Source organism: Lepidothrix coronata, unplaced genomic scaffold (assembly GCF_001604755.1).
Source record: "Lepidothrix coronata isolate B3197 unplaced genomic scaffold, Lepidothrix_coronata-1.0 Scaffold113, whole genome shotgun sequence".
NCBI classification, from domain to species: Eukaryota; Metazoa; Chordata; class Aves; order Passeriformes; family Pipridae; genus Lepidothrix; species Lepidothrix coronata.
The window spans coordinates 2674503-2688834 of NW_016690293.1; the positions used below are offsets into that span (position 1 = coordinate 2674503).

General features: G+C 34.8%; 1 protein-coding gene across 1 annotated transcript in view; it reads left to right on the forward strand.

Moving 5' to 3' along the window:
* The window catches only part of NBAS (neuroblastoma amplified sequence), a 165869-nt gene that overhangs the window by 63788 nt on the left and 87749 nt on the right, over nt 1-14332 (forward strand). Inside the window, exons 33-38 of the mRNA XM_017824811.1 lie at nt 2206-2319; nt 3150-3307; nt 5327-5425; nt 11692-11859; nt 12457-12570; nt 12808-12931. Coding sequence (XP_017680300.1) covers nt 2206-2319; nt 3150-3307; nt 5327-5425; nt 11692-11859; nt 12457-12570; nt 12808-12931 — 777 coding nt within the window. The remainder of the gene's footprint in view (nt 1-2205; nt 2320-3149; nt 3308-5326; nt 5426-11691; nt 11860-12456; nt 12571-12807; nt 12932-14332) is intronic.

The window sequence follows — 14332 nt, forward strand, 5'->3', positions numbered from 1 at the left end:
ATGGAAAACGATCCTTATATTTTATGCTTGTGCTTCTGTGAAACATGCAGTGATGTATCCTACTACATCAAAAGTACTGAACTGAAACATTGGGGATGGGGGACTTGATGGTATGCAACTGCTCAGGCATAGTTTGGAAAACCATTCCTTGGTCCAAGGGTTCTTCCTCTCTTTCCTCCAATCTCACAGATTTTGAAGTGGGAATAAATAGCAGTGATTATTTTGTCTAGTTGAAATCTGAGTGGCAATAGTGTGATTATTGCCTTTTATTTGTGTCTTGTACTTAGTCAGATCTCTCTGCAGGAAGTCAAGCTGTCAGGGTAAAGTGGGCATCAGAAGGTGAGTGGCAAGTACGTGTCTCTTGCTTATAGAAATGACAGTTCACATTTAGCTTGTGTAGATAAAAGCACCTCTTTGTCATCTGTAATTGCTTTTGCCCGAATGAGAGGTTCCCAGGTTCCAGAGGGCAAAATTTTGCAACAGAAGAACCTTGAATGTGATTAATTTGCAACATTGTGTGCTGGCAGTACATGGAGCAGGAGGCCAGAAGATAAAATGATGGGAAGCCAACCTGTTCTCCCAGCTGAGCTGGTCCTGACGTGAGGGGATTCGGGGAGTCTTGATTGAGTTCAGTAATTAGGGTAACTTCGCTTGCCTGAATGTCATTCTAGTGCAACTGCTGCAGCTTTTCTTTTGAGAAAGCTTTAAAAACAAATGTGCTTTGTCTGTGGTGATGGATCTGCAAAGTGGAGTTAAAAATAACAGCTATGCAGTTTAAGAGCATGTACTCTTTAAATGGTTTTTGAAACTGGATCTGTTTAACCTTCTGAAATATTTGCATTTCACAAGTTGTAGTAATAGAGTTTTATAAGCCAGTGCCCTTTTCAAATGACTGTAACAGCACTGACTGCATAGAATTGCTTTTAATAATAGAGAAACATGAGCAAGAAGCTTGCATTGAAAAAATGCACTCATTTTTATTCTAAAAATTCTTTCCTAAATTAAAATGAATAGTGTAAGATTATTTTTTCCTGTGTATGTTTTGTCACCTTCTCATACAGTGCATGGACATAGATAGTATTTTGAGCACAAGACTGGAAAAACTAGTATCAGTAAAGTAAATAAATTTCATTCTCGTGTGTTCAGTCTAAACTGGAAAAAGCTTTTAAAAAAAATAGATGAGTAGTAAAGAGTGACAGGTATAAATGTTATTCGTATTGACAGTAACTGGCTTTGAAAAGGAGATGAGCTGTCTTATTAGATTTTTGTCTGTGAAAGATGATGTATTAAAATTGAGGTCAGGACATTTTTCTACAAAGATTCTTGAAGAAACTTTAGTCAGAAGAGTTTAGTAGTATCTGAAGTGTTATTTCTGACCCATAACTGGTGGAAGAGGCATTGTCCAGGTCTGCTGACGGAGATCCGTGTATGGTGTGGAAGAATTAGTTTCAGTTCTACTTGCTCAAATTAAAAGGTTAGCGATTTTTAAATGCCTGTTTTCTGCATCTCATGAATTATTTGGAGCCGTGAAGTGGTGGTTTAAACTGGGTCTTTGTACACTGTAAGAAAACAAAAATTTAATTTTTTTCTTCATGGACTTTTTTTTCCCCGCTGTCAGGATTTTGATTTGTATGTCACTTAGCTTAAATATCAGTTTTGGTCTATGTCTTGGCCATCACATAAATACAATTTTTAAACCTTTTTTTTTAACCTAGACATAACATGCTGTTGTTCGTTGTGTTTTTTTTTTTTTTTCTTTATTTTTTTTTCAAAGCAAAGCTTTTAAAAATTTATCAATTTCGTATTAGGCATTCAGTCATTATGTTAATGGACTTTTTTTTCCCCGCTGTCAGGATTTTGATTTGTATGTCACTTAGCTTAAATATCAGTTTTGGTCTATGTCTTGGCCATCACATAAATACAATTTTTAAACCTTTTTTTTTAACCTAGACATAACATGCTGTTGTTCGTTGTGGTTTTTTTTTTTTTTTTTTAGCCAGCTTTAATGTCAATGTTTTTTAAAATATATGAATAACTGGTTTTATTGTTTCCTTCAGGAAAAAGCAGATAATTTTATTCCTGTTTGAATTTCAAGAGGGGCTTTTCATGTTGTGGTGTATAGCTAATTCTTAAGAAATGAAGTAGCAAGCTGAAGTTGAACGTTAATTCCAATTAACTAATAAAAATTTTGAATTTTTCTTGCAGGAGATGATCAGATGGAGAGAAAAGGTCAAGTTTTAATCCTTTTAGTGGAACAGGCTCTCAGTTTCCAGGACTACAAAGCAGCTAGTATGCATTGCCAGGAGCTCATGGCTACAGGTGAAGGGAATAACCAGAGTTTGCATGAGGTGATGGTGGTGGAAATCTGACTCTTGGCTTATTGTGAGGTGTGGTATTTCAGATTGGACCATTTCATTAAAGTAGTAATTACATCTTTTTTATGGAAGTGAAGTAACGTCTCCACGGAATAGAGACACATACAGCAAATACTGTATGTAGTAAGTATGTACCAAGCTATGAGACGTGTAACCTTAGGGAGCTTTTCTTTATGCCTCTGGGAACACGATTTCTAGTTTTTTCTACACTGTACCCCTCTCAAACAGGTAAAAATGTGACTCTAGCTAGTAGGAAAGCCCAGGTGTTTTAGAAGTTTACCTTTAATTTATGTATGTGAGGGTATGAGTGGAGGTGAATGAAATACATGTCAAGGTACTAAGGAAGATGGGATTTGTTTCTTCAGCTCTTTTTTTCTCCCTTGAGAATGAAGGGGAAGATCCAAGAGGAACTGAGATTCTTTTAATATATCAAGTGATTATACTTGGTTTTTACAGCCACTCCAATAGGATATTCAGTATCATACTCTGAAGTAAATGATGGTTTTCTTATTGTGATATGTAAAGTAGAGAATGTAGGCTTACAGATGCCTATTATAGTGATATCTGCAATATGATAAAAATTAGTCTTTTATGCATTTGGTCAGTCTAAAGTTGAGTTACACCTCTGTTTTATGAAGCCTTTATGGTTCCTTTTTTGGGGGATGTTAAGTGTTGACAAGATTGTTACATGCCCTCCTTTATCTCATCCAATAAGAATTATGCAGCATCCTCCTATCATTTACGATAGGAAGTATGTTTTGTGTTCCCTTGTAGGTTATTCTAAAAGCTGGGAAGTATGCAGTCAGCTTGGGCAGTCAGAAGGCTACCAGGATTTGGGAATGCGTCAGGAACTCATGGCCTTTGCTCTGACACACTGTCCCCCAAGTGCCATAGAGACATTGCTGGGAGTGAGCAGTTCATTGCAAACCCAGGTACCTGTTTCTGAAGCTTCTTCCATAAAGTTCAGTGCTTACCAAAGTAAGGGGGATTTGTGCTCATTTTCAAGTTTTTTCCCTTAAGTTTTACCCTCCATTTGTTCTACTCTATTTTTTTGCTTTTATTGTTATATTTCAGCAAATGAGGTCTCATTCTAAACAGTTTTATATGATGAGTTGGTTTCTCAAGTAGAAATGCCTTTGTATTTTCTATCTTAGTACTTTTAATTTCTTCATTGATAGCCTGATTTAAACTTTGCAAATGCAGCTAATGAAATTTTGAAATGTCTTCTAGGTGTTTACACCTAGTAATGCAACTTCATTAAATGGTCACATAAATATCTATTAAATGTTTAGTTTATGATTTTTATGATCTTTACCCAATATACAATGAAATTATTTTCTTACTGATTTCAATGATGTAATGATTTTATCAAGTACAAGAGGCTTTATCTCTGAGCTATCTTTATTAACTGTGCAATGACTGACTTAAGAGAATCATGTCTTAGGTGTTGAGCTGATCACACTATTATGGTAGTGGAGTAATTTAGGTTGTCAGAATGTTAAATTGTGATTGGACAAGCCACTGTAATTGTGGCTTGGCCTACATACTGTGACTTGTTTGAGAATTCATAATTGTCTTGTCTAAGAGTTCACAGTGTTCTTAGATTTATAATTGTGTAAAGGAAACATCTTAGAGGTCTCTCAACACAGGGCAGGAATGGAGGAGGGAGCCATAGCTTCAGCACACGTGAAGTCCAGTTAAGGTAGCTGCAAGTGTGTAGCCTTTTATCTTTACAAAACCACTTGAATAGCAATGTGTATGAGAAATACAGGCAATATATGAAGGCAGTCTGTGCTACTTCAGTAACGGGGTAACATTAGAATAAAAGCTGCAAAGGATTTCAAATACAGTTTATTTCCTGCAAGCTATTTACATTTTTTTCATTATGAAAACTGAAATTTCAGAGAGATAGGTAAAACTATAAGCTTAAACATGTATTGATACCTGTACAACTTTTAAATAAAAACTTTCCCCCCCTCCATTATGTGTGTTTACCTAGAATTAGAATTTGAAGTCAGACAAAGTTTTGGCACTGTATAAACCAAAATTTGTTAAAACTTCATTCAGTTCACACCTGCTATATTGCTGTCTGATTCCTTTGAAAGCCTTCATGTCCTCTTTGTTGTAATGTAGTGCAGCTGCTCAGCCACTTGTTCTCACTTTATTGCATCCCACTGCTCCACAGGAAAAGACTCTCTGTCTTCTCTGTTCACAAAACTGGAGACCTAATTTGTTGCTCAGGTTTCTTTGTTAGTGCAAACCTTTTCTAGCAAAAGTGCAGTGATGATTAATTTGGTATTTGCCTCAGGAAGCCAAAGCCGAGTAATAATTTCTGTCAAAGTACATTCAACCAGTTTCTTCTACAATTATTTCCTTCAGAAACTAAGCGTGACCTTTTCAGTTCTGTTCGCTGATGTCCTACGTGTTCTGTCCAAGCACTCTGTCTCTGTATGTGGATAGAGGGGTAGATGCAAAAGATCTTTATCATAAGGTCACACTGACCAGAGATATTAAACAGCTTTAAGTGTCTTTTGACCTTCACCAGTTCTACAGGCTGCAGAGATTCTGCTCACAAAGCTACTGTCATGTGTAACAACTCCTTTGTGGAGTTGCCCAAAACCTCAGTCACCGTTCAGATAATGAAAGTTTTCTGTCAGTTCTTTAGCCTATGCAGTATATCAGGGTACATACAATTAAAAAAAAATAAATTCTTAGATTGTGTGCAAAATATTGCACAAAAATCATGGAGAAGGGAAGGTCATTTTGTCTAAGGACTACAACAGTGAGAAGATGTCAGAGATACTGTGTTCTTTGTGTCTTCTCTTGCATCCTTGTTTCTCTATCATGGAAGCTTTTACATCAGAATTTCTTGGGTTTCCTATGATATCAGTTATACTTCTTACATTTGCGTATTTGACTGATAAAAGATTATATTTATTTCATGTTTATAGATTCTTTATCAGGCTGTGAATTACCAGTTTCTTCCTTCTGAAGGAGGTGAGAATGCAAGTGTTTCAGGACCTTCTTTGTTGATGAGTAAAGATACGGAGGTAAGTTTTAACGAGAATTTTAAAAGTAAAAATGATTTTGTTCTGCATTATGCTAAAGAGCTGAATTTGAGTTTTTAGATTTACTAGATAAAATGGACAACATTAGACATGTACCGCGTGCTGTTTTTGATTGTTTAAAATTCAAGGTTTTGCTTATGTATTTATACTTAATCTGTTTGGATTTTGAGTTGCTTCTTCCTACACAGTCTTACTACCATAGAAAAAATTATAAACCCAGAAGCAGTAGAAAAGTGCAACAAAACTTACATAATGATATACATTTATGTTGGTTTGATTTTTTTTTTTTTAATCTGTCCCAATTGCAAAGCAAAATATTTGAAAATAAACCCGAACTACATATTTAATTAAAAATGTTATAAATTAAATTTATTTTTTGCCTATGTTCTGTGCATCATGAAGTTCATGACTTCTTTTCTGTTTCCTAATGTTCATATACTGCATGTGAAATTATATTTATGTGTAAGATCAGAAGGAACATTGAGTGTGTTATAGGAAATACAGGCAGGACAACAGGAAAGAAGTGTTCTATTATTTTTTCTACTCTTTATGTCTATTATTTTAAGTTTGTACATGTAAAATTGCAAATATTTTTCTTTCTTTAAGGAAGATGTAATTACCTATTTATGAAAAAAGGAATGTGTTCTTCACACTCTGTGAAGTGGAAAATTCTATATTTAATTATTTTATGTGTTTTCTACTTAATTACATTTTTCAGTAGATGATAAACAGATCTGGGAGTGGGGGAGGGGAGCAAAAACCTTAAAAAAACACAGGAAAGGAGAGAGGAAAAGGGGGTGGGAGAAAGAGGGAAGGAGAGAAAGAAAGAAGGTTCATCTTGCATAGTGTGGCTTTTTGAGAAAGGTATCTGAGTTGCAGCTTCCTTGTCTATATTTTCTGTGGGTTTTATATATGTTTGTATATGTGTATATATATGTGTGTGTGTGTGTGTACATACTTGTATACACATATGCATATGTAAACATATATGTACATATGCATATATATAAAATAAATGGCAGACAGGTAAAATAGCAGTATAAACACTGTTCAGAGGAAGAGGGCTTTATGTATTGCTGGAATCATCAATATGAAGAACAGATCTGTTTCTCTGGCACAAAGGCTTTCTATTATCTGGAAATCCCTAGATGTGTCTCTCTGAACAGAAGTTTAAGTAGATGTTAATAAAATTGATATGGGCATGGATGAGTATGTTTACAATATTTTAGTATCTGTGAAAATCTGTCAGGCATTGCCTTCTTGGGCTGTAGTACGATGTTGTGGTGGAACAATTAGACATGCATCTAAATGATATAGAAACTTATTCAAGGATTTATCAGAGTTGAGTTAACTCACTAATTAACTTCACTATCATTTCAGTTTGGATATTTGAAGCAATTTTCATTATGCTAGGGAATTCATATTGAAAAATGTCTCCAGTGTAGCTTTGATTTTGTCCCCCCTTAGTTCTGATTGATTGACTCTTTAGAATTGGAAGTAGGTAGACAATTGACCTGGCAAGTTTGTATGTTGCTGCATTGGGTTTTTTTTCTTTCTATTTAATACAGCTTCTTGACATGTTGTGTTTCAGACTGGTGCACTATGAAATGAGTTCTGTGTATTTGCTAATTCTGTCTTTTTGTTCTCTCCCAGTTGACTTAATAGGGATTTATAGCTTTTTTCATTTCTTGCAATGCCACAGTGGGAAACATAGCCAAGAATTTACTCACTGTGCAACTCTTCCTTTGTTACAGACATCTGAAATGCTAGAAAAGCAATATATTCAATAACTCAGTTTCTCTGACTTAACTGAATCCCATAACAGTAATTCCCATAGTTACACTTCAGATAATTCCTCGTGCTTCACCTTCATTGTCTTGCACAGAATTTTAGTTTCTTCAGAGAAAAAAACCTTAAACTGTAAGATTTTTTCCCCCTTTCCTTTTACTCCTTTCATTTTCACTTATGTCCTGATTAACTTATAGCATCCTTTTCTCAAGGAGTTGACAAATTTTCTTCTTTCTCACTTACTGTTACCTTTTCAAATTGGTGCTCTAAATATAAATTTCCTTATCTTGACTTGACTAATTTTTTTCTAGCATATGTGTGTTTGGGCATCCCTTTCTCTGTTGTATTCAAAATATCTATATGTAAGTACTTCAGTTTTCAAAGCTTTAGTGACCTTTTTCTACCTCTTCTTGCCTTTGTCTAGTATTGCATCATTATTTTCCACTACTATTTCTTTCTTTATATCACCAGCTGGTCATAGTTTTCCATCAATCTTGATGAACTCTTCTCCAGAAATGTCTAAACTAATTTCATTTTTAGTAAGTTTTTCCTCCAAATTTCCCCCCCCCGAAACTTGCAGAAATCTTGATAGCAGCTGGTTACAATCTCTACAGACTACATAGAAATGTGTCATTCAACATTGCCGTCATGTTGACTTCAATATAACTTTTCTCCAAGTTTTTGGTGGTCCTGCTCTGAAGGAAATTCCTGAGTGCTGTGATAAAGATGCATGCACCTAATCATTCTGTAGGAGCTAATGCATTTGCACAAGCTTTGTGTCAGCTTGTCACTGTTGACTGAACTCATAGGATCAATGGGAGAAGTTATCCTTCGGAAGCTACAATGATTCCAATATACCAGTTTATTTTTAAGCAAAATGTTGTTTCACCAATCCTCATGCTTTTTGCTCTGTGTGCTGCAAAGCCTATACAACTAATCTGGTGCTTCTCCAGCAAAATATCTCAGTGAGACAATTAAACTCTTGATTAATGAAAAACCTTTCAGAATATTATTGCTAAAATTATTAAACTAAAATACAGTGCTTAGTCATGAGATGCCTGGTTGTTTATAAACAGTAGAAACAATAATCATCAATTGTCTTGTAAATGAGCTCTGACTTTATGTTAAATCTGCATAATACTTAAAATATGCATTACATCTCTTATAAGTCATTATCTTTTATATATATGGATATGAAAGCATAATTGTTGTGAAGTGGAACATCCACACAAGTGAAATTTACAGTTTCAAGTTTCCTTGAAAACAAACTCTTGATAGAAGAGCAGGCATAGTTTCTAGAGGAGAGTATGTTCAAATTATAGAAATTATTGTCTTAAAGGTTGCTTAAAGAAAAAGAAAATTTCTGATTAACAGAGCATTAGCATCTTTGGTTTTGCATTTTTCCTAAGTACTAGGTCTGGGAAAAGACAGGATCTTTTAAAACATTTGTGTACATTACATTGGTAGGTCACGCATTGTTATCACTGCTGGTTAGAAATGATTAGAGAATCATGGTTATTTATCCTTGTGTCCTTTAGCTACTGACCCAAAATGTCTAGTCCTCTTTCAGATCTACAACTGTTAAGCAGATGTCTTAGTTATTGCTGTATATCTCAGTCATCAAAGCCTGTATTTCAGCAGCTGCATCAAATGCATTGGTATGCTTAAGGCTGGGTTACTTGAGCTGAATCTTTTCCATAGTCTCTCATTTAGGGTCTGGTTTATTGTTATGGGACTGGTTCGTTAGCTGTAACAGACATTGCCAAAAAAAAAAAAAAGATTAAAAAATCCCCAAAATAAAACCCTCCAAGGCACAAAATATAAGTGTAGAATATACATGAATACTTACATAAAAGAGACTATTTTAAATTCCTGTTTTCCAAGGGAAATACCAAAAAAGGGAAAAAGGAAGGCTAGTGCATGATGTTCTGTTTTATGAACAGACTGTTCCATCTCATTTCATTTCCTACATCATCTTCATGGATGACTTAACACACAAGGTGTATGCAGTGTATGGTTTTTGCATGTTTTAATCTTTGCACCTTGACTAATTGTCATTAAGGACAAAGAAAACCCATGTTGCAGGTGTTCTAGTTTATTACTGTCTGTTCTGTGGCTTATCTAAAAAACAGTTGGCTTTGTTCTTTGTCCTTGCATTAGACTGTTTGGAATTGTATATGTGTATGTGTGAACATGGGTGTATGTGTATAAATATTTGATATCTATATATGAATATATATATAAAAATGTTTTAGCTGTTAATGTAGAGTATCTTGATAATTCAGAATTTGTTGGTTATCTTTTTTTACACCAAGTTAGATTCATACAAAATTTTAAGCCACTAATTTAGCTGCTACTTAATAAGTTGTTGTTTCTATTATTATTTTGTTTTTAACAACAAAGGCTTACTTTATAAACAATGTCAGGAAGAAATAATAGAAAAAAATAATTTCCCACAAACACCCCTTAAAACCCCCAAATATAATTTCCTCCTGAAGATACAATTAAAGGATACAATTAAAGTTGTTTTCTTTAGATGAGATCTCCAACAATATTTAAGAAATAAATTCTTTTATGAGAGATTGATTCAGTATAGCAGAAAGTTCCAGGTACACATAGGAATGACTTGTCAGAAAATGGAATTCCTGCTTGTGCAGAAAAGACTGTAATTACTTGTGAGAGTTGAAATTCTTTTTAGAAAAAATCAATAGAGTTTATCTGATAGGAGTAGAGCTATAGAAGCATCCACACCTGCATACAAGTTAAGTCATTAGTTTTCACACTAGTGAAGGAGGTTTATTTAAAAAAAAAAAGTGCTTTGCTAAAATGCAATTGAGAACTTGGGCGGGATTTATTTTTTCTGTTTTGGTTTGGTTCATTTTTCCTACATGAAGAATCAATTAGGTGTCCTGCAGCATCTACTTGAAAATGGAGGCAGACAGAGAAATTAGCATTCTGTATGTAACATTTAAAATAAATTACAACCCCCTTTTTTCCTAAGTACTTAGAGGGGTTTATTTAAAAAACACATGAATGAGAAATTCTCCCCACGGCCCCCAAGCCACCAGATTTTCTGTTGATTTTCATTTTTCAGAGCATTAAAAGTTCTGATATGTTGTATTTGGCATGTACTTTCTTCATTTGGTGAAACAAGAGCTGAAATTTCCAGTTTAGCTAGTCAGTTTGTCAGTGATGCATCTGGGAAATACGCAATACAATTTCAGAAAGGATTGGAAAAAAATGCTGAAGGAAAAGGAAGGACTTAAGATGGACCTGCTACTTCAGTGGTCAGCTTAAGGGAGTGATTTACTGCACACTACAGTAAAAGGTAGTAAAATAAAAAAGGTTGTCTACACGACATTCTATGTTATTGAAGCTGATATGTTTTGTCACTGAGTTTGTGGTGGGATGTATTTGTCTTGAGTATAACTTAGCATCCTTTGGCTCTGATGTCTGAAATTTTGTCTTGAGTTGTAAACTAATACCTCCCATATGGTTAGAATGTTGCTATTTTAATATACTTCAGTTTAGGGGAAAATGAACAGTAGAGTTGCTAAGGACAAACGTTGGATATATAGCTGTTAAAGTTTGCTGTATGGAGGAAAATACTTAAATTTTCTGTTGCTGAAGACAGTGTGTTTACATTAGTATGCTAATTATATATTTATGTCTAATGCACAAGTGTTGTAAAGCATGCAGTTAACACAAACCTTTGAGAACTGGAACAGCACAGATCAGCCAACGGGGATGTTCTGGGTATTATTTAAATGCTTTACGTGAGGAAGAGCTTGTATAGAAAGCCCCATTTGTGCAACATCTAGTCTGAAGAATGGACTTTAGTGTGAATTTACTGAGACTAAGTGAAGGTGTTTGTGCATGTATTGTAGAAGCAGTTGCAGTCTTTTATGTTGTCTATATTCAGTACTTTGTGTGCCAACTGCAGAATTTCAGATCTTGATACTTCTTCACTTGGTCTAGAGATGAATATTTACATCTCTACCGTTTCCCCTACTGAGAATTCAACTTAATTAATGATACCTCTGTACAAATACAAGATTGTCTCTAGTATCAACTTTCTTGGATTATTGAAGATTAATTTTAGTATGCTTGATAGCCACATTTGTAGAGAGACGATTATTTTAATGGAAGCATTCAATAGTTATGTAGAACATTTCCACTATAAACTGGAATTAAAAACAGCTGCTATCTGTGGGAACAAGAGGTTACAACTGAATAAGGGGCAAAATGTTCTGCTGATCACACTACTTACTTCAGATGGATACTCCTAAATCAGTTTTGGCTTTTCTTTTGTTTGACAGATGCTGCTTAAATTAATGATCATTAAAATATGTTATTGACATTGTGTGTCTGCTCTCTAGTGCATTTATTTTGCTTTATGTCATTAACCTAATTGTAGCAGGAGTCTAACACTTGCCACTGTGTGTTGGGTATGCTCACAGGATGAAACCCACGTCTCCTCTAGCCAGTCCGCTGATTTGTTGTACTGGACGACATCCAAAACCATGGAGGTGTTGTCTAACACAACCATGACTACCAAAGCCGTGCTGCATGCTGTCAGTGATGGGCAGTGGTGGAAGAGATCATTAACTTACCTGCGACCATTGCATGTAAGGGATTGCTGATGTGCTCCAGATGTGTATGCGTTTGCTGATATGTTAGTATAAAAACTAAGCTCCTTTGTAGATATCTGATAACTGAAGACCTCAATCAGTAAATGAAATAGAGACATGAAAAGATTGTTTGCAAGCAAATCCCAATGAAAAAAGGTCTCTAAAGATGTTTTTTTTCCATATGTTCTAGTAGGTTCTCTCCTGTTTTCTTACTGTAGTGTAAGAAGGCATAGATGAAATTTGGCAGAAGTTCAGAACTTTGGGGTACAAAGCACAGTTAAACCTACTCTTTATATACTGTAATCTTATGCTCAAAGCTGTTCCTTTTCAGTTTCTCTTTTCTACCTTCTCCATTTCAGTGAGTTTTCTGTAATGTTTGTGATAATAGTTTTTCTGGTACTATTGAACATGATTCTTTTTCGTTTTTTAAGGATACTGAACCTCATTCAGCACTGGTTTATGTAAGATGACTCCTATCTTGCTCCCTGCTGAATTCAGTGATACTCTCATTTACAGTTGTTTCCCTTCTAAACAGTGGTTACAGAATTTTTATAAGCTTTTTTACAGTTAGGAAACTATACTTACTTTTCCCAGGGTCAAGAATTTGGAGACGTATTGAAGAGTGGGCCTGGAGAAAATGCTATGGTGGAAAAACAAGGCTGTCATCCATTTTATGAGTCTCTAATTTGTGATCCATATGTTGCAGAAGTAAGTTGCAATTACAGATCTCTAAAGTGTTAATTTTTTGTTGAGATCTTATAATGAATTAAAAATGCGATTATTTGTGTGACTTGAAATTTTGTGCAAAAGTAGGAAAAAAAAATCCAGAATTAAACAAAGGAAAGCATATGCAGGAACTGAGGTAGAGAATTGCATCTGATGCAAGTGATCTAAATATAAATGCAGAGTGTAGCACACATGCCAGTTACCTTATTTTACTTCTAGTCTGAAATCAGCTACGGCACATACCAGAACGATTCTTTGGAAAGCTTTGCTGAAGTGTTGCTGAGAACAGAGAAACTGGCGGAAACAAAGAGTGAAGGAAAAGACCTACTTCCAACTACAGAAGGTATGGGAATATGTATATTCACTCCTGTATTTACTATATATTGTAAATACAGAATTATCTGTGGATGGGTTTAAGTATGGAGAATTGCACACAACGATCTGAAGTATTGTCTGGTTATTTTGTATAAATTGTGATGTAGTTCAACATCTCTCATTGGTAAGAAGTCTTTTGAAGTAGCTGCAGAGCTTTCAAGAGAATTGGTATATTTAAGAGGAGTAGCTTAGTAAAGATTAGAAATCTGAAATTTCTCTTTAAATAAGCAGAGAGCATTATTTGAGGGTTGGCAAAGATATGAACATCGTGGGAGAGATTGTTGAAGATTTCCTGAATATGGTCGTGTACAGGTATTTAAATGGAAGTTTGCAACCCTGGGTTAGTTATTTGTATGTATGCCTGTGTATTCAGTTGGTCAGATTCTGTGTGATTGTGTGCACAACTTTCAGTATTGCAGGCTCATTATAGTATTTTATTTGCTAATTAATGTTTAACTGCAGCTTCTGGAATCATCAGAGCTTTTTATCTTCTTCTGAAATGTCTGCAGTTTTAGGTTATAGTTAATAAGTTGTTAACTGAAACAGTTTTGCTTTTTTAAAAAAAACAAACAACACAAACCCACCTGTGGTTGTTTGTCTTTCCTTTTGGATGTCTCCTGCTGGTTTAAGAAATGAACTGTTTAAATATTTAGATGCTCTTAGTGTCTTTGAAGGAAGATATCGGTATTATATTTGACTCTGTGGTAAATGCTGCCATGGAAAATGATTATATTAAATCACTTGCTATATTAGGAAAGTTTTAAACGAGATCTTCTTCATAAGCCACACACTTATTTCAACTGTTTAGTAAAAACCAGGATGTTTGTTTTACAACTATATGACTGAGTTCAGCTCACTTGGTTAAAGCATGGTGCTAATAACATCAAGGTTCTGGATTTGATCCTTGTATGGGCCATTGACTTAAGAGTTGGACTTGATGATCCTTGTGGGTCCCTTCCAAGTCCGAGTGTTCTGTGAAATTTGTGAAATGTGATTCAGTAGTTTGAGATATGTGATATTTCTTCCGATAACCTGTATAGTTCTAATAAGACAACATTGTGAATTAAAAAAGGTTAACAACAGCTTTGTATGATGGGGATGTATGCATATTTTGTTCCTTTCATGCTCTCTTAATGCAAAAATCCTTTTAACTCAGTACTTACGATCTCATTTTTTGCATGCTGATAGGCTTTTAGCTTTGATTCCTGTGTCCTAAAGGAGGAGGAGGCAAGGATTAAAAAGTATTCATTGCTTTCATAGGGAAAATTATTTAATTGGTAGATCTTTGGTAATACTTCCTGCTCTAACTTGAGTAATTGAAACTGGTTGTTTACAATTCAGTGACTGCCTTTGAGATGGAAATTTCAAT